General features: G+C 37.2%; 1 protein-coding gene across 2 annotated transcripts in view; it reads right to left on the bottom strand.

The window, feature by feature from the left end:
- The window catches only part of LOC111158329 (F-box and leucine rich repeat protein 4), an 84,248-nt gene that overhangs the window by 26,262 nt on the left and 31,292 nt on the right, over positions 1-26,694 (bottom strand). For both annotated transcript variants that reach the window (XM_022520305.1, XM_022520306.1), the window contains exons 4-6: positions 24,570-24,915; positions 16,184-16,428; positions 8,443-8,656 (exon numbers count right to left, since the gene is read on the bottom strand). In XM_022520305.1, coding sequence (XP_022376013.1) covers positions 8,443-8,656; positions 16,184-16,428; positions 24,570-24,915 — 805 coding nt within the window. The remainder of the gene's footprint in view (positions 1-8,442; positions 8,657-16,183; positions 16,429-24,569; positions 24,916-26,694) is intronic.

Raw genomic sequence — 26,694 nt, 5'->3', positions numbered from 1 at the left:
GGTGACCAACATAGGTTTTTCCTACATCAGTTTCTCCTCTTGGTCTCAGTTATCGACACCAGCTCTGTTAAGTGAGTGGCCATTCCTTTCGTTTGAGTCTGTTAGCTGCACTGACTCCATTAAAGGAAAGGCCATCCCGGCTTCTACTTACTAGCATAAAATAATGTGTTCTTTAAATCAAATAAGAATGGAATAAGGAGACCACCATTATCTCGGTGTCAGAAAGCAAATTTATGGCATTAAATCAAATCATACTGTTTTCAAAAGACAGTTTATGTATCTTTTGTGGGACAGCTGAAGCACACGGCGGTACACATTTATACTTCTCTATCTCCTCTCTGCCAAATAAACTGGCACAGAAGAAAGAAAATATGAGGAGAGTGCTGATATCCAACAGAAGTAAAGATCGACTACTTTTGTTGTCTTCTAGTTGATGAAGATGAAGGCAGCGGGGTCCTTGAAACTGTCGTCTCTGCCCTGGTAGGCCAAGTAAACAGCTGCTGAGCCATACTTGCGGATTACTGTCATACACTAGTCCCCCACAATACCTATAATCAGTTTTTTCACTTCTTCAGATTCTTTCAATTTATGCTCTATCATTCTTGAAGTGAGGCAATCAAAACTGGATGCAGGTGTTCCATTTATAACTCCAACTTTTAAAAAACACACTTGGTTTTCTTGTCTGCTGCTAAGCAACAGAATGACATTCTTACTGAGCTACTATCATGCCCCATCTCACACCCATTCCAGATTTTATATATATATATATATTTTTTTTTTTTTAAACAAACAAAGAAATGTAAACAGACTCAAACTTCTAACGCTAACCCAGGTTATTTTAGGAAATGCACAAGACTGCTCTTAAAGACACTTTTTATGCAACGTATTAAAAAGTTATTGTTCTGCCATCCTCCACAAGCTGTATTAGTCGATTAGGGCTGCTCTAACACGTGCCATAGACGAGGTGGTTTAAACAACAGAAATTTGTTTTTGCACAATTCTGGAGGCTAGAAGTCTGAAATCAAGGTGGCAGCAGGGTTAGTTTCTACTAAAGCTTCTCTTCTTGGCTTAAAACTGGCCATATTCTTCCTGTCTTCACATGCTCTTCCGTCTGTGCATGTCTGTGTCCTAATCTCCTCTGCTTATAAAGACACCAGGCATATTGGATTGGGGCCCACCCTGATGACCTCATTTAACTTTAATTACCTCTTGAAAGACCCTTTCTCCAATGCAGTCACATTTTGAACTACTGGGGATAGGAGTTCAACTCATGAATTTGGGGAAGACACAATTTAGCTCCTAACACAAGTGTAAAGAGTAGGTTGCAGATATACGCCCCTTTAGAAGCAAAAAACTGTATCTTCCACTTATTTCCAAATGGTTCAGGAAAAAAAAAGTTATGCATATGGTAGGGGAATCTATTTTTTATGTCACTTTTCTTTAAGTCTAAAACCATTTCGAAATAAAAGGTTTTAATTATTTAAAAGTCTATTTAATGAGTTAAATTTTTACAGCCCTCCTCTCATGAAAATACATCATCATGTATGGCAGAAGAAGTGCCTGTAATCAATGCTTATCATACATAATAAGAATCTTGTGAACAGAGAAGAAAAGCACCAACGGGACTGAAACAAAGTCCTTCCTATCAATATATATCCAACTCTATTATAATTACCTCTTCATCATGAATGGTAGAAGATCCTAAGTTCAAGTGTCTTTCCTGTCTGCTCTAAGTTCCCATCTTTGCCTAAAATGTTGTCTGTACAACCTAAGAGACCCACTAAATTCATTAAAAAAAAAGTTAACCTATTTACCAATCCATTTCACTAGTTACTCTGGGATCATGTAGTAAACAAGGCCCAAGTCTTGGCTCAAGGGTCATTTCTTCTAAAAAAGATCACCCAACATGACTAAGCACAAGCCGTGACATTCTTAGTATGCACTGGGGCTTACTGCTCACCAGTCCACTTTGTCTCTTTCACAATACTATCTTGTTCTTTATAGACATATGTTTACTGCTCTGCATCCACTGAAATTCAACACCTATGTACCACTAACTCTGCAAATAGCTTATTTAGTGATTTTTTTTTGGGGGGGGGTTGAGTTATAAGAAGCCATTTGTTACTTCTCTGATAAAACAATTTTTCATCTCAAACCTAAACATCTAAAAAATGAAAAAGATCTCTTGAAATAAATGAGTAAGTTTGAACTATATTTCACTATCTTTTAGGGCTAAGAATTCTGAACAAATACAGTTCAAATATTTTCTTACAAAATTTTTCAAGTTCAGATCTAACCATCCATCTGCTTAATACATGTGCTTATCTAATAATGAAAAAAACGAATTGATGAGCTAGCTATTACTCAATCATTCAACACAAGTTTACTGAATACCTACTACATATATTCATGATAGTGAATACCAGACACTGTTTTATGTACCAGTCATGAAGAAGAATATAGTCAAACATGCTCCTTCCAATTACAGAGTCTGCAAGTTAGGAATGAACATTCCTTTCACCAGAAATAGAGCAAAAGGTTGAAAGAGATAATTCAGCCTAAATCTCCCTTAGCACATGATGGGAAAGGTACTCTCTCATTTAGGAAGATCTATAAGAATACTTCACGGAGGTGGAAATATTTGTGCGGGATCATGCTGAGTAAATCTATACTATCATTTTCACATTTACACAAGCTCATCTAATTTATACACTGTATGGTTCTTTTAAACATATAACCTTATCTGGTCTTTCAATAGCCTATGTGATAGGGTAAACTTGATTTTTTTTTTTAATAGACAAACGTTTAGCTTAGTACAAGTGACTTACCCAAGCACCTAAATCTTTTAAGTAGAAAAACGAAGATAAGGACTGAGTTATAGGACTTAGGTCCCTGATACAGACTAAATAACAAATATCTTCCCAGCTTGCAAATGATCAAATAGTGTGTGAATCAGATACCTGAACCCTACTACCAGGTAAAATTTTTAATCACAGCTAGTCACAACAAGATCCTACTGCTGCTTTCTCTCACTGTGGGGTACCAGCTACAGTTAATTAGCCAAAGCAGTGGAGCTGGGCAGAAAAATCTTTTTTTTTTTTTAATTTGATGTGTTGCATTCTGTACATTTAAGATGTACAGTGTGTTACTTTAATACCTTTATATATTGTAATATGATTACAATTGAAGCAATCAGTATTTGTATTATATCAGTATTTGTATATTATTATTGTCTATATTCATTATACTGGGCATTAGATTTCTTTGGCTTATTGATTACACGTTATACGTTTATACCCTTAAACACCATTCATCTTATCCTTCCCCTACCCCTTAACCCCTGGAAACCACCATTTTACTCTGTTTTTTCTTTTTATGGGTTTGACATTTTAAATGAACTAGGCCAAATAAAAAGCTGGGCTCAAAAACTGGTGACAATGGGGGCACCTGGGTGGCTCAGTCATTAAGCGTTTGCCTTCAGCTTGGGTCATGATTCCAGGGTTCTGGGATCAAACCCCGCATTGGGCTCCCTGCTCAGGGGGAGGCCTGCTTCTCCTTCTCCCACCCCCCCTGCTTGTTTTCCCTCTCTCACTGTGTCTCTCTCTGTCAAATAAATAAATAAGATCTTTTAAAAAAAAATTGGTGACAACGACAGCTAGATCTTATTTAAGGTCGCTCCCATTTTAGTTTACTACCAAAGCAGCAATCAAGCGTACAAGATATACACCAGGATACAGCCCTGGCTCCTGACAAGGTTATGCATGAGGCTCGGTGGTCAATGCAGCAGTCCTGATGGTAAGATCTGCCCGGGAGAGAGAAGCCCACAGCCCTGTGCTCACTGCCTGTTTCACCACTGGCTCAGGAAGGGGCCCTATCAGCAAGCCAGGATCTTCCTACCAGCATAAAAGGCAATTCTCACCCTATTATGCTGTCATTCTCCTGGGTTCTCACTCTTACTGAGTAATCAGACCTGCAACACGCCTGGCTATGACTAACCACTTAAGAACATACTAGACATCAGCAACACATCATTTTACATGCCAATATTATTCGTAGGATTATCTGTCCCAATGCTACTCTCTGCTGTGGTATAATATTGAGAATTGGCCTACATAAACTATTTGCTTAAAGCAATTTATTACATATTGATTCCACAAACTATTACTTAAATGTAATTTGAGTATATGTAAGCTGAATAACTTATTTATAAATGTAGAACTAAGACTTCAAAGTAAGTTTGTTCATAATAAAAATAAAAGACAAACATTCCACTTCCCTGTAGTAGTTTCAACTAGAAAATATTTATACGGGGTGCTTGGGTGGCTCAGTGGGTTAAAGCCTCTGCCTTCAGCTCAGGTCATGATCCCAAGGTCCTGGATCAAGCCCCACATCGAGCCCCACGTCAGGCTCTCTGCTCAGCAGGGAGCCTGCTTCCCCCTCTCTCTCTGCCTGCCTCTCTGCCTACTTGTGATCTCTGTCTGTCAAATAAATAAATAAAATCTTTAAAAAATATATATTAATAAAAGAAAATATTTATAGAATGTAACTTAATAGTTTATATTTTACACTGGATTGTGATGTTGTGTGTATTAGTTACAATGTTATACTTTTTTACCTGTTGCAAACTAGAAAAGGAATAGGTAGGAAGGAAAAACCTCTGGTTTAAATAGAGACAGTCAAGATATTAGAATAACCACCATTCTATGCTTTGATATATCTTACAATTTTAACAATAACAGTAAGACCGCCAAAGCTGGATTCAAAGCCTGACTCTAACTTACTGCCCTGTGCCACTAGGAAAGTTACTAATCTTTTGGGACCTTCATTTGGACTAGTGTAAAGAAATTAAATTATATGCAAAATGTCTAGGACAGCAAACAGAATATATTCAGGAAACTTTCCCAAATTTTGGGACTAAAACCCAGATCTCCAATATTGCCTAAAGCTTTGTTCACTATGCACACAGACTTAAGTCATATAAAATGGCACAAACGTGTTATGTTTATTAGTGTAAATTATATATAGGCACATAAAGTGTAACTCTACTAAATCAGAGATCTACTGTCTCTGAAGTTAAATGCTATAACAGACTCAACATCTTATAATACTCATTTTGCTTCTTTTAGAACTTTGTAGAATTCTGAAAAATGGGTAAAAGTGGCACTGGATAATTTGTATTCCTTCTTAAAAAAAACAAAACTAAAACAAAAACAAAAACAAAAAACAAAAAACCTCTTCCAAGAAGTTCAAATTTGTATCTTTTTTCTTCTACATATTTCCTTAGAGCAAAGAGAGGCATTTAAGATTAATTGCTATTAAGGAAACAGTTAACAAAACCAAAAGACAACTGACAGAATGGGAGAAGATATTTGCAAATGACATATCAGATAAAGGGCTAGTGTCCAAAATCTATAAAGAACTTAGCAAACTCAACACCACCCAAAGAACAAATAATCCAATCAAGAAATGGGCAGAGGACATGAACAGACATTTCTGCAAAGAAGACATCCAGATGGCCAACAGACACATGAAAAAGTGCTCCACATCACTCGGCATCAGGGAAATACAAATCAAAACCACAATGAGATATCACCTCACACCAGTCAGAATGGCTAAAATTAACAAGTCAGGAAATGACAGATGCTGGCGAGGATGTGGAGAAAGGGGAACCCTCCTACACTGTTGGTGGGAATGCAAGCTGGCGCAACCACTCTGGAAAACAGCATGGAGGTTCCTCAAAATGTTGAAAATAGAACTACCCTATGACCCAGCAATTGCACTACTGGGTATTTACCCTAAAGATACAAACGTAGTGATCCGAAGGGGCACGTGCACCCGAATGTTTATAGCAGCAATGTCTACAATAGCCAAACTATGGAAAGAACCTAGATGTCCATCAACAGACGAATGGATAAAGAAGATGTGGTATATATACACAATGGAATACTATGCAGCCATCAAAAGAAATGAAATCTTGCCATTTGCGACGACGTGGATGGAACTAGAGGGTATCATGCTTAGCGAAATAAGTCAATCGGAGAAAGACAACTATCATATGATCTCCCTGATATGAGGGAGAGGAGATGCAACATGGGGGGTTAAGGGGGTAGGAGAAGAATAAATGAAACAAGATGGGATTGGGAGGGAGACAAACCATAATTGACTCTTAATCTCACAAAACAAACTGAGGGTTAAGGGGGGGAGGAGGGTTGGGGGGGTGGGATTATGGACACTGAGGAGGGTATGTGCTATGGTGAGTGCTGTGAAGTGTGTAAACCTGGCGATTCACAGACCTGTACCCCTGGGGATAAAAATATATTATATGTTTATAAAAAATAAAATTAAAAAAAAAAGATTAATTGCTATTCCCTTTTTTTCAAAAGAGTTTATAACATCTGAATGTACTACCAATGATCAACGATTACGTGGAAGGCTTAGAGAGAAGCTAGGCCCCTAAATCTTGTCTTCTCATTCCCTGTTCGCTCTTCATCCACCAACACCACCACTGGGTGCAGGACAGGAAATGTACATGCATGGAAGAAAGATGGGGTGACGCAATGCCTAACATGCTCTTGGATGTAAAACAAGGCCTACATGAACAATAGGAAGCCTTATTAAAGAGCAAAATGAAATAAAATGAATGTACTTCTAATAAAATCCTTGCTGAAAGATACAACTAGAAGAAGAATATACAAGGATTAACAAAAATGTTTAAAAAGTTTAACGAGGAGATTGTCCCTACCACAGAGTACAATATACTATAAAACTGCCATGATGATACTATTTGGACTAATATTTATTTATTGAGTTTACTATGTTCTAGGTGCTCTCTAGGCACTTTACATGTAACCTGTAGTTTACATGTAACTTAATTCTTACAATGATCCTGAGATATGTATTTTTATTCTCTCCATATTAAAGAAAACTGAAATACCAGAGGTTGAATACCTTGGTATTTAAGGTGACCTTCAAGACATGCAAGGGTTCACTACAGCAGGAAAGCATCTGGTATACCATCTTGGAAAAGTAATTTGGTTATCTTAGTCATTCATTTAATAAGTATTTATCAAATGACCATCTTACCAAGTACCATTCTAGACGTTGGTAATATGGCAATGAAAAAGATGTACAAGGCTCCTACCTTCATGACATTTATATCCCAGGGTAAGGAGACAGATATTAGCAAGAAAACAAATAAAATCACTTCAGAGTGATACAGATGATAAGAAGGAAATAAAACTGGATGATATGAAAAAACAAACCAGAAGCGGGGGTGGGGGGCTACTTTTTTTTATCAATCTCCAAAAAGTGATCTCTGAAAAAAAAAAGAAAAACTTGAACACTGAGCTAAGAAAAGGGCAGCCCCGTAATAAACTGGAAGAATATTCTAGACAAGCAGAAAAGCAAGAGCCAGAAGTGGGACCAGATCAGAATGTTCAAGTTATGGAATGAAGGTCGCCATGACTGGAGTAGAGGAAAGGAGAGTATGACAATAAGCGGGTGTTTACTGCAGGAGCCCAGGCGCATCCTCTTAGATCCAGCAATGCCACTCACAGGACTCTGTCCTACAGCAGTAACAGCATGTAGATGCAAAACTTTGCACAAAAGAATGTTACTGCTAGGTAATTTTTAAAAGGAAAACAACTGGAAAAACCTGAAAGTTGATCACTTGGGGAATGGTTGAATGGATTATGGTATAGCCTATACCACAAAGTTAATGAAAAGAATCAGACGCTATAGGTAGTGATCTGGAAAGAAGTCCTAGAGATGCTATGTGAAAAAAGCAAATAGGTCAATACAAATGACAAGATTCCACTTTTTGTTAAAGAGACTTCTAAACTATGGTATGGAAAAAAAATTTTTAAGTTTTATTTATTTATTTGAGGGGGGCAGGAGGGAGAGAGACGGTGCGCAACAGCAGGCAGAGGGAGAAGCAGACTCCCTGCTGAGCAGGGAGCCTGACTCAGGGCTCGCTTTCAGGACCCTGGGATCATGAACTGAGCCTAAGGCAGATGCTTAACTAACTGAGCCACCCACGGGCCCCATGGTATTGAGAATTTTAACTCCCAAGTCTAGCCCTGGATAAATTCCACTTTGATTCCTCCCCCTCCTGCACACTGTCACTCTACCTCCTTCTCTAATTAATTCCCTGCCAGCATTTCAGCTCACCTCAGCCCACTGTTTACTTCTTTACCTGCAAACATGAACAGTATTACAACAATTTTAAGAACACAGAGAGGAACATTTTCCATAACTATACAAACAATGCAATAGACTAAATAATTTTGAAATGACTGAATCAGCTCTATTAATTTTAATACAGTCAGGTGGCATCAAAATCTATTTAAAAATCAGAAAGCGTATTATCATGAGCAATTACAGGCAACTAAATATTCAGTTGGCTATCACACAAGCAAAGATGTAAATGATGATTATTCTTACCTCTACTTTTGTTCTATAGAGAACAAGTCGCCTAAGACCACATAATTTGGCAATGTGGCTGAAAGCTTGAGGTGGTAGTTTATCACAGGATGAGAGGTTTAAGTCCTGTAAATTTGGACACATCTCAGAAATAATCTCCAAGCAAGTTTCATTAAGAAAGTGGCTGCAAGATAATTCAAGGCGCACTAATTCAGATCCACAAACCTTCAGAAACCTGTAAAAACAGTGTTCTGTGTGAGTTTTGTAAAATGAAAAGATACTTTTGCCAAGTACATTGGAATTACCTCAACTCTTATTAGACACCTTCCGAAGAATGGATTTCTATTAGGGAAAATGTAAAACTTGTTTCCCTTAAGTTCTCATTTACTACTTACCAAAATAGGCATGATTAGGCTAAAATAAATCAACCTGATAAGATGTATTCATATCTTATAAAAAGTCAGCTAGCGCTAAGTGAAAGATTAAGAAAGCAGAGAATGTATTTATCCTATCTATCTAAAATTCACATCTGAGTTGATAGAACCAAAAAACAAAAACATAACAAAACTCTTAGAAGATAGTTCCCCCAAATATCCATACAGTACTGGATAATTTATTTTGAATGTGGCACATAGGGTGAAAGCTTTACTTAAATGACCTTAAAATAAATCAGACTAGCCTCCTCTCAACTAAGGAAATGTCTTATCTGGTTTAACTGTCCTATTGTAATGTTCCTTAAAACTGTTACTATTTACTAGAATGATGCTGAAATTATTACAAGATATTCAATTGCAGCTTCCCATAAAATACACAGAAATAATTCAACATGGCAGACATAAAACTCTACTATCAGAGTGGTAATAACAATATTGTAGTTGCATTACAGATGAGGGGGACAGTCCTGCCCATAATCATCATCTGAAAATAATATAAAAGTAAATGTGAGTCTAGAAATATTTGAATCCATGAAACTTACATGCCACTCACAGGACATCAACTAAGCAAATTGACCCTGAAGTGCACCAATCATCCCTGTCCAGGTCTCTTGACATTTTCTTGCCGGTCACAGTGCCACATCAGTAACAAACTCTTACTTTATTTATGCCACATCTTTTTTCCTGAATGTATTAATTAGCTTCCAAATACACATATAAAGTAAAATTAACTAAATCAATCCTTTATGAAAATAAAAGAAGTTAACACTGGACTTCTAAGTCAGAAGATTAATTTTTAGCCCTGTTCCACTTCCTGGCATGTGACCTTGGAAAAGGCATTTACCCAAGTCTCAGTACTTTCTCAGCTGTAAAAGGCAGACTAGAATTACATAATAGCACTCACCACACTTCCTCCTGGTTTTGAACATCAAACAATATGTGAAAGCAGCTGGTAAAGGTCAAAGGCACCCCACAAACATTAAAATAAAAGTTGAATCTTGGCCAACTCACACTCAAACAAAAAATTCAACTGCTACAAATTTATTTTAAATGCTGAAAATAACTATTGCCCACATATCTTATTTATACCTGAACACCTATTTATTCTTAATCCACTGCAATATGTGTTCTGCTCTCCCTAAATTTGCCCTTTCCTTTTAAATGCCAAATTCAATGCCCTTTCTTTTCAGTGCTTGAATTACTTGACTTATTGTGGCATTTCACACAACTGCCCACCCCTTCCTTAAAATTCCCTGACACTCCTCAAGCTACTCCCTCTCCCGGATTTCTTCCAACCTGTCTCACTCCTGTTACCTTTGCTAAACTGAATTAGCTAAACTGTGCTTTGCATCACATCAAGTGTGTTCACTTATTCATTGAAGGAATATTTATTGAGCTCCTATTATGATTCAGGCATTACCATAGGCTCTGGGGAGTTAGCAGTGGATAAAGCAAAGTCCCTGCTCTCATGGAGCTTACCTATATTTTGGTAGGTGAGGCAGGCTATAAAAAGTAAATGAGTAAAACAAATAGTGTATTAGAAAGTGAGAAGTGGGGGTGCCTGGGTGGCTCAGTGGGTTAAAGCCTCTGCCTTCAGCTCAGGTCATGATCCCAGGGTCCTGGGATTGAGCCCCGCATCAGGCTCTCTGCTCAGCGGGAAGCCTGCTTCCTCCTCTCTCTCTCTGCCTGCCTCTCTGCCTACTTGTGATCTCTATCTGTCAAATAAATAAATAAAATCTTAAAAAAAAAAAAAAGAAAGAAAGTGAGAAGTGTTGAGAAGGAAATAAAAGCAGGGAAGGGCAATGGGAAGTATCAAGGGTAGACAGGGTGGTCAGAGACTCCTCTCTGAGAAGATGAGTCAAGACCCAAAGGAAGTAAGGAGGTAAGAAAGCAGGTATCTGGGAAAGAACATTCCAGGCTGAGGGAAAGGCAAGCACAATGGTTCTGTGGCAGGATACCACATAGAGTGAGGAAATGTAAAGAGACTAATGCAGGAGGGCAGGAGGTACAAAGTGAGGGGGAGGAGAGAAGCAGGTCAGAGAGGTATAAGAGGCAGCTCATATAGTACATGTCCCATAAACATGTTGGCTTTGAGAGAGATGGGATTCTCAGTCATCAGAGGGTTTTGAGCAGAAAAGTGACACAACCTCCTTGTGTTTTAGTAGGATCACTCTGGTTTCTGTGTAGAGAACAAACAGAGAGGGAAGAGGAGTAAAAACAGGGGGACAGTCAGGACACCACTAAAATAATCAGGAAAGAGAAGACTGTGCACTGAATGTGGTGCTCAATATTCAGATTCGGGATCTAGGTCAAAGGTGGGCAAGGTATACTAAACCACGACACACCTTCTCTACATGGAACTGAACTCAGGCTCTTTTATTCCTAAACCACTACATTTTTTTTTCCCTCTTAACTACAATTTCCTTCCTTACTAATTTGTTTATATTGAGTTTTATAAACTGCCTCAAATCCTTTGGCAACCGAAAGAGATTTCTGGTGTACCCAAGACTTAGCACAATGTCAGGCACGGAAAAAACATTTGATGAGAGTTTACTAAATGTATCTTCCAATTAGGAAAATTCACTTGAAGAATTTAAGTTTCCTCTTACTCCAAAACACACTAAGTTCTACGGACTCAGGGTACTTTTCCCTTACTAGGGTGAAACTATTCCCAAGAAATATAATGAAATTAATAATTTTACCTAACTTTGAGTATAAATAGTAGTTATAGGTAGTTCTTCATATTTTTGTAAGCTAGCAACCTAGAAATGGATGTAGGGTTTCAGACTTTGATAATTCTGCAAGTATTGGCAAATTACAAGAGCTAAATGAGCATATTAACTCTTAAAATCTTTAGGCATCTTATCTCTTGAAGGTCTTCATTTTTTTGGCTAAGCACTTCATTCTGTAATTTTTTCTCATACTGGACTTGCAACATTTTGACCTTTCTTTTCCTCTTACCCTCATTACTGAACTTCTCTGAAGAATTTATAGTGATGTCAAGCCAATCAGCAGAATGCCAACTGTTAATAGACTAGAAAACTTCCCAAAATGATTTAATGAATGACAGAATTCGAAAGCACAATAAAGATAATGATCATGCCTATACTACCTTTCTGACTTTCCCTCTCTTTTTCTATATTGCATATTTTTACTCAGAGCAGATTTAGTTAATATTACCATACTGTGTCTTCCTAAATTTACAGAATCTACACACCTACTTCTTCATGATCTCTGCAGTTCAAGAAGGCACAAGTAGCAGCAGACTCAATTAATTAGCCGAACACAACTCTTGTTTCTTTCCTTAATGGCCCTCATTTAAGTTTTATGTTACTGCAAAATTACATTCATGTTTCTGTGTTGGTGATCTATTTATTCGTCTCAATTGTGATACTGGTTGCCTTACAGGAGAACTACAGCTTCTTTATTTTCTATAGTCTCTTCATTCCATGATATGAATTCTCACAAAGTATTTCCTGATACCGAGGGTATCATGAGAAGACCTAAACTAGGTCTCTTGCTATGGGAAAAGAAAGAAATGGCTTATCCTTATGTGGTGAATTAAACTGTCCACAGTAATATAGGCATGTAAGAAGTAATTTACTATGTGGTAACTTGCACCCTCAAATAATAAAATCATATGAATAAATGATTTAATCTGAGCTTACTCATAAAAATAAAAGGCACCAGTCCTCACAACTTGCCTGATGTATAAAGGTAAGGCGGGAAAAAAGGTAAGGGGAGAATTAGACACAAATATCTATGGCTTCTGATTCCTAGTGGTATATTTTGTTAGTTGACTCTGGGTTTTATAAAACAGCATATTTAAGATAAGTCTTTAATCCCTTATAATTTGGAACATTATTTAATACATCTGATCCAAAATAAAGCCATTAAAAACAAAACTTGTGAGCAGGGGAAAGAAAGTCTTAAAGCTGCCTCAAATCTCTGGGAATTAACATTCTAAAAGAGACAACTATATAAAGCATAGGTAGGCAGCTAAAGAAACGAAATAAGTAATAAGCCCTTTATCCCATAAAATTGTAGCTCTATGGCAAAACACCCAATAAAGTCTTGAATATAAAAAAGCACCCAAGAATATTTTCTTGGATTTCCTCTTAACAATTAGAGGAGTCAGGGATAAAAATCTCTACATAACTGAGGTGGAGATCAAGGTGATTAATTTGGGCAACTATCCAAAAAAAAAAAAAATAGCAGTGGAAAAATAAACTGAAGGCTTTTTGAGCATCAGAGTGATATGATTAAGCCTCAAAGCACAAACAGGCAGGGGGACAAAGAAATATTGGAGACTTTAGGGAACTGTATTATAAAAGAAAAATGGAATTATAAAAGATGTGATTCTAATGAGTAATGATATTCATGAGCAGTACTTGAAGTTGCAAATCACAAATCTGGAGATAGAATAGGATTTTAATAACTGATTAAAACTTTTAGGTTCTTGTTATTCCAATTCAACCTATTTTCCTACTATTCTGAATAATATAAATTCCTAAAAATTTCTTTGAAATGCACTTAAACAGTTCCAACTTGTGAGGAAAGGTTTTGCCACAACAAAAATAAACTGTATCAAACTTTTCCCAAACACTTGCTCAAAAGCAGCTCATCATCACTGGGCTCTAGTTTCAAAATGTACTTTTTTTCTTTAAAGTATTATAAGTCTTCTTCATAGTAATGAGCATAAATAGACCATACTTATTCAGAGATTACTCATTAATAATCAAGCCATGAATATTTATTATTTATTCGGGGAATGCTGCCTACAAGCCATAATGACAATCAATTCAGAAGTCAAGTCAAGGGGGCCAACAGCAATCAGTAGGCAAAACTCCAGTATCTCCCACCCATAAAAAGAATTCTCTCTTCCTGGTATTTAAACTTTTTATTTTCTTAATGGGAACAAGGACTATGCTTAAAGGAATGCTATCAAGATTTATAGTTTTACTGGCTAAAATATTAGCGTAAAATATGGAAAACTTAAATTTATGTATGCACCTTTGTGATTATTCAAACAGCCCCACAGCAACTAATGTGGCTGAATTGAAAATGGAAGAGAAATTGCTGGTGAGAAAGTAGACTGGAGTTTTAATCTCGCAAAAGAAGATCTTTATCCATTTGAGTCTAAAATTTAAAAAGCAGCATTACTAGACTTTCTTCTCACAACTTATGCCTCTGCTCATGCACCAGAATGAGCAAAACAAAGGGAGTTTTAAAACAGTGATTTAATATTACTGTTCCATTTTACTCATGATATCATGGTCATATGCAATGTTTTGCCAAAGAAGCTGGACTTCAGCTGTTCACTACCAATGCTTTCTTTAAAGTCTACACTCATGGGGCACCTGGGTGGCTCAGTCGGTTGAGCATCTGCCTTCAGCTCGGTTCACAATCTCAGGGTCCCAGGATGCTGGGACAAGCGCCATGTGGGCACCTCCACTAAGTAGGGAGTCTGCTTCTCCTTCTCACTCTCCCTCTGCTCTCTCTCTCTCTCTCTCAAATAGATAAAACTCTTTTAAAAAAAAAAGTCTGCACTCATTAGTTATCATCTTGTTATTTCATTAACAAAAATAGGAAGGATGTTTACATGTTTATAACTTTATCTTTCCTATAGACTGGTGTAGGAACTATGTTAAACATCTCTTTACACAGTCAACACTCACTATAATTTCTTACACACGAAGGGTGAAAACAATAAATTTCTAGTAGTGGGAAACGTTGAAGAAAGAGCTCTGAGAGGAATTAAAATAGCTGAAAGGTACTTATATTGTAAAATAATGCTGACACCAGTTACTCATCTATGAGTCAGTCGGTCTTGATTTTGAGCCACAGTGTATGCTCTAAACACCCACGGTCATGGTTAGCTTCAGTCCTCCTTGGTCCCATTAGCAGGAAGGAAAACTTTCCAAATGAAGTGTGGGGTGGGGAGGGGAGCAAGGGCAAGTAAAAAGGATTCAGCTGTGTTTCACTGGATAGCTGCCAAATGTCCAGCAATTTTTAAAATGTGGATTCTATAAAAATTCACCAAAATCATTCTGCTAAAAAAGAAATGTCTATTTTTTTACCCTAGATATCTCCTAAGCAAATTTACGTAATAGAAAACATTTTGTATACATAGCATGTTATAAAAAAATATTTATACTCTCTGACCCACAATACCATAATGTTTTATCTAAGAACTCTCTTCCCTGGCTCTATTTTTGGCGGGAAAGAAAGGAACTCAGGGCATCCAGGGTTTCAACATGTGCTATAAGCCATTACTGCTTGTGTTTATTTTTTACTTTGTTGCATAAACTATCAATATTAGCACTCTGAAGACACGGTTACTACCCCAAACATTATTATTTCATCCGAATCTTATGGCATCAAATATTTATTTCTGGAACTGCATCTTTATTTTTATAGTCTAGTCAAGGGAAAACAAGGCTCAATATACAAATTTCTAATTCATAAACCACTGTTCAAGAATGTATCCACTGAGGGTGTGTGAAGGGAGAGCTGTTGTTTATTTTTAACTTCTAAAAACAGGATAGATTATTCATTAATCAAAAATAACAGGTAATTTTCCCAAAGTTTCAACTCCTCCATTATTTAACTTAATGAAATGATGGGATTATACTGTAATGTACAATGAGAATAACCTCATCAAGGTTAAGAGAAAAACACCTGTTTGTATCATAGGCAGAATTAATATGGCATTACTAAATGAATATGCACTTGTGCAAGCTTTCAAATGTTTAACAGGTGACATTTAATAGTAAGAAAACGAAATGCTTAAATAGAAAGGAGCAGAAACACCTGGGCAGGTCTGCAAGTGTGGCCGCCTACTTAGCATGCAATTGCATTTTCAACATAATTAGTTTAAATGAGCTTCTAAATTTGGGTGATGCATTGCACATGTAATTAAGATTTAATTAAAAATGTTCTATAATAAATTGTTTTCCATTTCTGACAAATCACATTAGAGAGGTGGATTTTGATTTGGAAATAGTTTTTAAAATGTGTTAATCATCGGCACTGAACATATGAGAAAGAAAAAAAGGAGCTCTGCTGAAAGTTACTTGGGATTTACAAAATAGGAGGTAAAGGGCAGCATTTCCCTTCATAGTATTGTGAAGTTTAGCTGAAGAGGACGGTGAAATTCACTCGCTTTGGTAAGTAGAAGCATGCTGAACATGATGACACACAAGACGGATTTCTTTCTTATTTCTCTAAAGGATATGGTAGATACTTTCAAACTTTTCTTACAGAAACGACCCCATTGTTAAGTACTGCTTACTGGTAGAATGAGCATAGCGCGGCTTGGCACTAACCTGCTAAATCCCGCCACAGAGATGAAGCCCCTGTTGCCAGTCCAGGATAAATTAAGCCACTGGACGAGGGTGCAGCGAGGCTGCAGAAATTCCAGCGAGGTGTCATTGAGCTTTGCCCAGTATGGCTGCAGGTTGAGGTGGGTGTACTGCAGAGGGTCGCAGCAATGCTGGTTCAGCAGTTTGCAAGTCTGGGCTAATCTACACAGGTCTGGCAGCGTCAGATGATTCAGAATCAGCTGAATGAGCTACATCAAACAGATTAAAAACCAGTATCACTGAAGGACAGCGTACGCTCTAACAAAGAACGGCAACGTCACATATTTCCTAACAGTATTTTCACCTAGGACATCGAGACACCACAGCATTACCCAAAGTCAGAAGAAACCATACTTACATAAGACAAGATAGATTACATTCCAAAATTGTTTCAAGTATACTTGGCTCATGTCTACCACTCATTTTTTTTTTTTTTAACAGTACAAACATCTATTTTGGCAATCTGTTGACTAATAGTTTTTCATAGACTCAACATTTCCTGAGCCATCTGCTACACCTCAAACGTGGTGAGAGATGAGAGTTGCCATTTTCGGAGTTTTGCAGAGTCCAGTGGGAACTGGAAAGTACAATGACATGTTTTAATGGCTTTGAAAGACAGGAGCAGAGGTGGCTCGGGAAGACACAGGCCTAACCCCAAAGGGAGAGGCTACTTATACCTGGAAGGCTCAGCTTTCAAGCGTGAGAGGCAAACTAGGTGAAAGACTAGTTAGTGGTTAAGGGCTGCGTTACAAAGAGCCTCAGAGAGGAGCTTGAATTTACTCGGGAAGCAATAAGGAGTCTGGAAGGATTTAGACTGCAGAATGACCCGGTCAGATCAGTGTTTGGAAAGCTCACACTGCAGGGGTTACTCCTGGAGGCAGGGAGGCAGGGAGGGAAACCAGCCAAGGAGCTGCTAGAGAGTTCCCGGAGGAAAGAGAAAACAGGGGCCTGCTGGCAGGGATGATGTAGCTAACAGATACAAAAAGTCTTAAACAGGAGGAATCCAAAAGATTTTTATCTCTAATTAAAATAATTTCCTTGAACTAGTCCAAGATTTGTTTTTTTGTTTTGTTTTGTTTTTTTGACGGTGAGCAGTTTGGGGCTTCTAAACTAATTTTTCTAGAACTACTGCTGAATAGCCTATTCTGGACCAAGAAACAAAGAAAAAAGAAGATCAAATATTTGCTAAATGGTAAAAATCTTTAGATGGGAGGGAATATTGAGTTTCTTGCTTAATGCAATGTATTTGTCTAGCTACACTTTGTTTTGCAAATATGCCCTTTAACCTAAATGATGTTCTTCAATTTATTTGACTACGTAAGCCCAATTTCATTTCAGGTCAGAATTTCACTGTTTTAGGCCAAAAAATTACAAAACTGTGATAACGTGATATTTAAAATAAGCTTAAAGGGTACACAAAATATGAGCATTGCTGACTAGTACATAGATTGTGTTCAGTAAGGCTTGGGGTATTTTTGCTCTTTAAGCTTGAACTGGACTTTAAAAAATATAAAAGGTTAGTGATATTTAAAAAAGGGAACTAAAAGGAAATTAAAAATTAGTCTAAATCTCATCACCCCAATAATATGCTAACTTCTAACATCTAAAATACAAAGAACAAAAGAAAACTGGAGTAAAACATTAGAAAACCCAAACACTGAAGAAAGGTAGAAAATGAGAAGTCTCTATCATCAAATCTAACGAACCTTCTCCCCATTGGTAAGTCCTTAAGTTTTTCTGATCTCTTCCAATAAATATGCACTTTAAATCCCATTTTGGATTTGCACTAAAAGAATGATACTATATCCATTGTTCTATACTTTGCTTTTCTCATTTAATGATGTGTCTTATAGGTACCTCTTTATCTGCACATAGAAATCCACCAATTTCTTTCTATAGATATGGCATACTGTTAACTAATTTCTCACTGACATAATTCCCATTTTAATACTGCAGTAACGTTGTGTATGTGCATATACGCATATCTTGGCAAACTTTGCAAATATACCTTAGGGTGAATTTCATGCTTTTAAATTTTGACATAAGCATAAAATTGCCCTTCAGAGTGTTTGCACTGATTCACTACGAACTGTGTAAAAAGTACCCATGCAGGGGCACCTGGGTGGCTCAGTCGGTTGGGTGACCCACTCTTGGTTTTGGCTTAGGTCATGATCTCATGGGTTGTGGGATGGCACCCCGCATCAGGGTCTGTGCTTAGAGGGGAGTCTGCTTGGGATTCTTTCCTTCCACCCTTCCCCTCACATGCACTCTCTTTCTCTCAAATAAATAATTTTTTAAAAAAGTACTAATTATTCACTTATATCCTAGACAGCCCTGGAATCAATAAATTTCATCATTCTGAAAGCAGAAAAAGAAGAAACAAAGACAAAAACAGTTTGGCACTGTTGTTTATTCTTCTTTTTTTAACTACAGAAATGTAACCCTTTGCCAAGGGAGTTGCCAATGTTTCTTTTCTGTTGGTCTGTTTCTGTCTATTCTGTTCCATTTATTTATCCGTTATTTCTCTCACATCAATAGACCTCTGAGTCAAATGAGTTTTGTTCTAATTTTTTTAGAGTTTATGCCCTGGAATGCCCTGGATTGTCTGGTTGCAAAGGAGACTCTTTCTTCATGGTTGACCCACAAATATCATTCCCACAGGTTCAGAATATGTCTTATAATCTGGTAGGACTAGTGCCCCTTCCATCACTCTTCTTTTCCAGAATTTTTCTGAGTATTTTCATGGTTTTTTTCAGGTAAATTTTTCAATTAAAAAACAAAAATTCTTTATTTTAACTGGGACATCACTGAATACAGAGATTAAGGAAAACTGACACCTTTACTTTATTGTGTCTTCTTAGGCAAGGGCATGGTACAATTTATCATTTAATGATCTTTCATGTTCCTAGAGTTCCTAAAGCTATTGATTTTTGTCTATTAAGTTTGTGACCTGCCAACTTTATTGTTCCTAGTAGTTTTAGCCTAGTCTCCTAAGAATTCTAGTACATAATCATATCACCTGCAAATGATGATTTTATCATGATGATGATGATGCCTCTGTTCCAAAAATTATGTCTTTTCCTTCTCATATTTCCAGCATTGGCTAATGCTTTAGAATAATGTGAAGTAATACTGTTGTCTTGTTCCTGGCTTTAATTTAAATGTGATGCACATATGTAACTTTGAAAGTAAACTCATTTTTTAAAAAGTCAAAGAGTGCAGTTAATAATACTGTATTGTATACTTGAAAGTTGCTGAAAGTAAATCTTAAGAATTTCCAACACAAACATTAAAAAAAAAAGTTAGCAATACAAGGTGATGTATGTGTCACCCATCTTGATCTTGGTAATCCTTCTACAATGTACATGTGAAATCAACATGTTGTACACTTTAAATATAGACAATTTTTCAATTATTCCCTCACAAAGTTAAAAATAAAGGCAAAAGAACAGTGACATTAATTTTAATAGTTTATTTAATAATATTTTTAAATGATCATTTCAAATGTAATCAATATAAAATCACTGAGATTTTTTTTTTGTATGAAGTATTTGCAATCCTGTATTTTATACTTTCAGCACATCTCAATTCAGACTAGCCATATTTCAAGTGCTCAATAGTACATGTGGCTAGTAGGTACCACAGTGGAAAACCCATTTCTAGTGTCTGATAACTAAATATGATGTTAGCTTTGGTTAGTAATATTTGGTCATAGACGATTACAAGAAGTTTAACAAGGTATATAATTTTTTAACAGAGATGGATAACAAATTTGGATAAACATCCAGCTGTCATTTGGCAACCAAATTTATGTATCTATAAAGATGAGAGAGGATTTTTCTCCTTTTGACCTAGAACTATGGTATTATAATTCTCTAACAGCAAAAACAATTCTCTAATACCAGAACACCCTTGATTCCAGGAATACATCCTGAATGATTTTGTTGTACCATCTTTTAAAATAATTCTACTTACTTTATTGTATTTGTTTGCAGAAGTAAAACTGGTCTGTAGTCTTTTTATGTGCTACAATGTTACACCAGTTTCATAAAAATGTTGAAAAATTTCCTTTTTCTTTATGCCATGGAAGAGTTTAAATACTATAGGATTTATCTGTTTCTTAAATGTCTGAAAGAACCTATGAAAGCCATCTGGTCTTGGCAACAGTAGGACCTTAAATATTTGTAGAATGAATTAAAAATCTGTTGTTTTAACTACAATATTAAAAGTTGTATCAGGACATTTTTAAGCAGTTAGTACAAGAAGGCATTAAAAATTAAATATATCCCTGCATCAGAGGATCAATAATTCACTTTTTCTAGATGATTTGTAATTTAAATAACACCCAGCAATTTCTGACATCATTCCAAACGAAGGACACCAATGTTAAAAGATGTGCATCTTGTGTGAAAACATCCTATGATACTTAATATTACATTTTAAGCAAATATCAAAACAGAAAAAGCATAATGAGAAGTCACTGAGATCATGATATTACCATGTGAAAAAGCACTTTTGGATTTTGATTAAATAAGAGATAACTCATTTCAGGCCTACAAGACAATACCCATTAATCATTCCATATCTGGTATCTATCACAATGTGTTTTTATATGGGGTAGCCTAGCATGAAGTACCATTTGATACTACAGTGCATGTAGGATGTGATATTGGGGAGGACTCTCCAAACAGAGTTGGTCTATTTGTCCTCAAAACCCGCTCTACTCATAAAACAATTATTTTCAACTATGGAAACACTGTCACTTGACGTATTTAAAAATGGTTTTTTTTTTTTTTTTTTTTTTCACTTTAAATGATTTGGATTATCTTAAAATAATTTGGGTAATTTTTTTTTTTAAAGTTTCTCTTTTTAGTCAGTGACAGATCATTCAGTGTTTGGTGCTCTCTCTGCGTGGTGCTTGGCTTTCGTCAGGGCTGTGTAACGTCCTCAGACTACAGATTCCGTCTCCTGGTTTCCCCATGCCTCTGTGGTACTGATCAAACCCCTGACCTGTACTGGAAGCCTTCCGTCTCTGCTGCCCCTTTCCCTTCAGCACAGAAGCATGCTGAACTCTCTCCCAACTTGCATCACAGACAGAAACCTTCCTACTCTGCTGCTTCCTCCACCATTCACTTGTCCTTTCTCCTTTTAGAAGGTAAGTTAGAACAGATAATTCCTCTAATTCATACTCTCCCTCATTTTGATATGCCTTTTTTGAGTGCCACCCAAAGGGGCGAAGTGTTAGGCAAGATGACCAAGTATTCCCTGTTGGTGGACAGTCTTCTCCATGTCACAGATCATAAACAGAGTGTATTAACAGAAACACTTTTCTGCTTATACTCAAAGTAAACAGTTTTTGTCTCTGCTTCTCTTACCCTCCTTCATGCCCTAATCAAATATGACAAGGTTTTCTCATTCTTTACCTTAGGTTCATGGCTCCACTGAACTGATTATCCTACAGGATTATCAAAGATCTCCCAGCAACCAAAACCTGTGGGCACTTGTAATTTGCTCTCAGCAGCAATGTGGCTATGTCCTTTTTATGTCTTCTATGCCTCTTTCGCTTCCTATTGCTTCAGTGTTAAGACACTGTCATCTTCATCTCAAGGGCCTTTTCTGACAGGTCTTCCTCTATGGGACTCCTAGATGTTAGTATTCCCAGAATTCTGCTCTTGGCCCTTGATTCATACTCTAAGACTTTCACCAGTTAATTTTATCTACCACGGTGCCCCTCACCTCTTCCAAGTAGACTCACTCATATATAAAGTCAGACCTTCCTCCTGCATTTCAAACTGAAATACTAACTGCCTACTGTCCTCAACCAGTTGAGGTGCTTTGAGGAATCACAGGCACGCCAAAGTCAATGTGCCCTTCCTACCTTCACCCACTGTTTTATGATTAATGGCATGTCCATCCACCTAGTCATTTTGAGCAGAAACCTGAAAGTCTCTCTGATGTTCTGCTTCCTCTAGAGATGAACATTTACTAGTTACTTTCAATTTCTACTGTCTGAGCTCTGGAATATTTCTCCTATTCACCTCCTTTCCAAATCTTCCAATATTCAGGCTTCATCATTTCTTGCCTCAATGACAGCAGTAGTTTCCTAACTGCTGTCCCCTGCCTCCCACCCTGACCTCCTCTCAGTCTACTCTTCATTTGCCAGCGGGGTAATCGAAGATAGAAATCTCATTTTCTTATTCTCATTTTTAAAATAAATTAAATATAACCTTCAGTGTTTCCCTACTGACTACAGAAAAGGTTCACTGTCTTCTTTATACCATGACACATAGGAAAGACGGAATTTACATGAAGGCCAAAAACTTAGGCAATTACTCTAATTGTGGGCCAACACAGGTGCAAAAATGCCTGCATATTATGGGTAATTCCTGGAATGTTAGCTATTCCCCCACCTTTCTCTCCCTCTCAAAAAAGCATTACAAAGAATACAAGAGAATACAAGAAAGTGAGTGTGAAACTATTATGGGTATATAATCTTGGATCTCCTCTAATTTCTTACCAAAAATTATTTATATAAGGTCTCAAGTATCTAGGAGTTCCCCCAATTAATCTTGCTGTGTACTGAAGAAACACAGCACCCTGAGGAACACGGGTTGAAGGGATAAAACGCAAATCTCTCAGTAAAACCTGCAAGACCTCTCTGACGCAGACCGTGCACCGCCAGTGCTAGGATGTCCTGATCACATCTACACGAATGGTGTGCCATGGAGTTAGGCACCGAGGCAGTTCTGAGCCTCCATCCAGTTTCATCTCCTATGGCCTCTGCTATCAAATACTCTTCCAGTCACCCTGAAAGGCGGGAGTTCCTAAATAGGTCACACTTGTTCACTTCCTCTCACCTCTGTACATTCTCTTCCCTCTGCCTGAAGTTCCCCTCAGTTATTCATCGGAATGCTCTGTGTCAGCCATTTCTCTAGTCTGGATAAAATTCAAAAACTTTTCAAAACATATTTGCTGAATTTAAATCTCTACTTTGTAGTTTTAGGAAGTGGGTAAGAATCAAAGAAGTGATTTCGTTTCCTCCTGATGAACTGCTCCCACTGTTGTGAGGGCAGATGCTCCCTGAAGCCCTGGGGGACAACCCTGTCAGGATCCCACGCTCCTCTTTCCCCAACTCAACTCTCCCTTCATCTTTCCTCAGTCCTCTCACCCAGGGGCCAGCGGGTCTCATCCAATCTGTGAAGCTTTCTTTCTATAACACAAGACTTGACCTAGACAGCCTGGGTGGGATCCTGGCACATGGCTTACTGACTAAATTACCTTGGATCCTTAACTTCATCTTTTCGTGGCAGCTTTAGCTACTCCACAAGATGTATGGCAGCATTTTAACTGTAAATGTTGTACGGGCATTGTGGTGACCATTAGGCCTTCAAGAGGCCATCTTACTGTTCCATGCAAGTTAAGCTACTTGTATTATTACAAAGAAACCTGAAATACCTACCAGTTTGGAAGAGGATAGTCTAAATTGGCTAAAATTTGTGTTTATAAATTTTTCCTAAAAAGACTTGGTTATATTGTTTTTAACCACACATAGCAGTTATCACCGAAGGACAAAAATGCCTGGTGGTCCGCTTCTGGCATCTGATGCCTGGGAGCCAGGGATGCTAAACATACTGCACAAATGCCCCTGGAGAGACATAGTGAAAACAAGGCTTTCGGCAGAGGCACCTTCCACCTACCTAGACCAAAAATTATAACTAGTCAGTAGATTATAAACGAGAGTTAGTAGAAAAGCATAAAGGACACTTGGAGAAACTATGGGCTTATCAAGTAGATAAGCATCCCTTTCACAGTCTTACTAACACTCTAATGCAAGACAAAAGTGGTAAGATTACATAATTTTGTCTAGTTTTTTCAAAATCAAAACATAGCTGACCCTTGAACAACAGCAAAAGTTAAGGCTGTCATCCCCCGCCCACAGCTGAAAATCCATATATAACTTCCGACTCCCCAAAAAGTCAACTACTAAGAGCCTACTGTTGACTTAATTAAGCCTTACAGCTAACACAAATAGTCAAGTAACACATTTTGTATATTATATGTATTATGACTATATTCTTTCAATGACATAAGCTAGAGAAGAGAAAATGTTAAGAAAATCCTAAGGAAAATGCATTTACAGTACTACACTGTAAAAAAAAAAAAAGTATGTATAAGTGGACCCACACAGTTTAAAAACCATGTTGTTCAAAGGTTAATTATATATAATACATGAGATTACATACACTTTACCAACACTTGCATTTCTCTGATAGTAAAATAAACATTAATACCTAAACATTTAAAAATTATAGTGTTATGTCAATACTGCTACTAATTATCTTTGGCTTACCTCATAAGGCAGTTTATCAAAATATCCATTATTTGGCCCCTCCCCGAGGGCAGTACTACTAAACTTTTTGTTAAGACTATCCATTCCACAAACATCCTCTTCTTCATAGTCATCATCTTCTAAATCATTCATGTCAATAAGTGAAGTCTTGAGAGAAAGCACTGGCTTGTCCTTCGTACCATGTAACACGACAGCATCTAATTCAGTGTAATAATCCAAAAGAGAACTATTTACTTCCAGCCGTATGAGGTTTGTGGGAAAATTTATCTGCTTGATACAAGGTTTAAACTGGCGAGCCTGGGAAGCATTCACCTTCGTCGGTTTCTCGGACCAAAGAATCTCCCATCTGCCAAAGAAAGAAACTTACCTATAATACGCTTTGAAATGAAATTTACTGTTACCTTAAGATTATGGCCCCATTCCCAATATGTTCGTGTGATGCACAAAGGTATGAAATAAGGTGAACAGAATCAAACACAAGTATTGTTCCAGTACATAAAAGAAATATATACTAAATGCCATATACTTTGAAATATCTATACTGCTTAAATTATTTTTATAATTCCCTAGAAAGTTCTTTCTGGCAAATTTCACATTGGTCAGTTAGAAACTGGCATTGCTAGAGCTACATGAGGAACACCATTTGGTTTTACAGAAAAAGGAAACCCTAAGTCAGAATAAGGTGCACAGGATGAACAAAGCTCTGCTGTGTCCCTGTCCTAAACCAACTGTGGAAACGACACTGAGCATCTTGTCACATCAGGGTCTCCTTGTCCAGCTTTTTCATTTCTTTACTGGCGTCATATAAACTCAAAACTTCCGTTATCTCTGATTTTCTTTCATCTGGTCATTAAGTTTCGTCAAACTTTTCATGAAATTCTTGCTTTTATATGCTTTTCCTCTGAATTCCCATTATTCTCCTCTTTCAGCCATCTGTGTATGTTCCGTATCTAGCAAGTATCTAACACATACCACGTAAATAACATCTTCTCCTACTCCTCCAAGATGAACCCCACGTTCCAGCCAGATGAGTCATTACCTTCTGTATAATAAACTCATTTCCATCGTTGTGTCTTTGCTCATGTTGTCTCCCCACAACAAAAGGCCCACCTGCAATTATCAGCCCATTGATTCTTCAAGGTCCAACTCACACGCCATCCCTTCATAGAGTTCTCCTTATAAAACTGTTTTCCAAAATTATTTGAAGATTCTCCATAATGTAGCATCATTAGATATGTAATATTCGCACATATGTGTTATTAGTAACCATTTCTAATATTGTTCCCAAATTTATCAGAGAAACTTAAAAGTGCAGGCAAAAAAACACTGTAATAAACATCTTTCCATTTCTAATGACTTTGGTTAGCAGAAATTTTAAATACAGATTTCATGTCAAAGACTAAGTATTTCTAAGTCTCTCAACACATACTTCAAACTGCTTTCAAAGAAGCTTATGCCAATAGCATTTAAGAATGACTACTGAGGGATGCCTGGGTGGCTCAGTCAGTTAAGCCTCTGACTCTTGATTTTAGCTTAGGCCATGATCTCAGGGTTATGAGACTGAGCCCTGTGTTTCCACGCTCAGCGCAGAGTCTGCTTAAGATTCTCTCTCTCTCTTTACCCCCCACGACCCCCCTACCCCCTGCACGCACACATGCTCTCTCTCTCTCTAAAATAATACATGAACTCTTCAAAAAGAATGACTACTAAAAGTTTTATTTATTTTTTAAAAATAATCTGTAATTTCTCGGTAAGCCACATCTCCACAAGACATAATTTATAATTCACTGATTACCAATAACACTTAAAATGTTTTCATAAACTTATGAATCATATGAGGTTTTTCCTTTTTAATATATTGTCTATTCATTTCCTTGGCCGAGTGACCTATCAAGATTTAAGTAAAAACTGATTACAGCAAGGCATTTAGAAACTGAAATAGACAAAAGAGTGTGAGTCAAAACTACAGAAGTCATCAACATGCAGGTACCCTAATGGTCTTTAGGCCAAGATGGCAGCAAGAAAGGCATAGAGCACCAATCTGGAAGCACACGGCAGAAGTTCTTGGGGATTATATAAACACGTCACTAACCATTATAGTAGGAACTTTTGCAGTTATGAGCAC

This window comes from Enhydra lutris, unplaced genomic scaffold, assembly GCF_002288905.1.
Source record: "Enhydra lutris kenyoni isolate GAN:26980312 unplaced genomic scaffold, ASM228890v2 scaffoldscaffold58, whole genome shotgun sequence".
NCBI lineage: Eukaryota > Metazoa > Chordata > Mammalia > Carnivora > Mustelidae > Enhydra > Enhydra lutris.
Note: the sequence above shows the minus strand (reverse complement) of the source record. Positions and strands in the feature narration are given on the sequence as shown.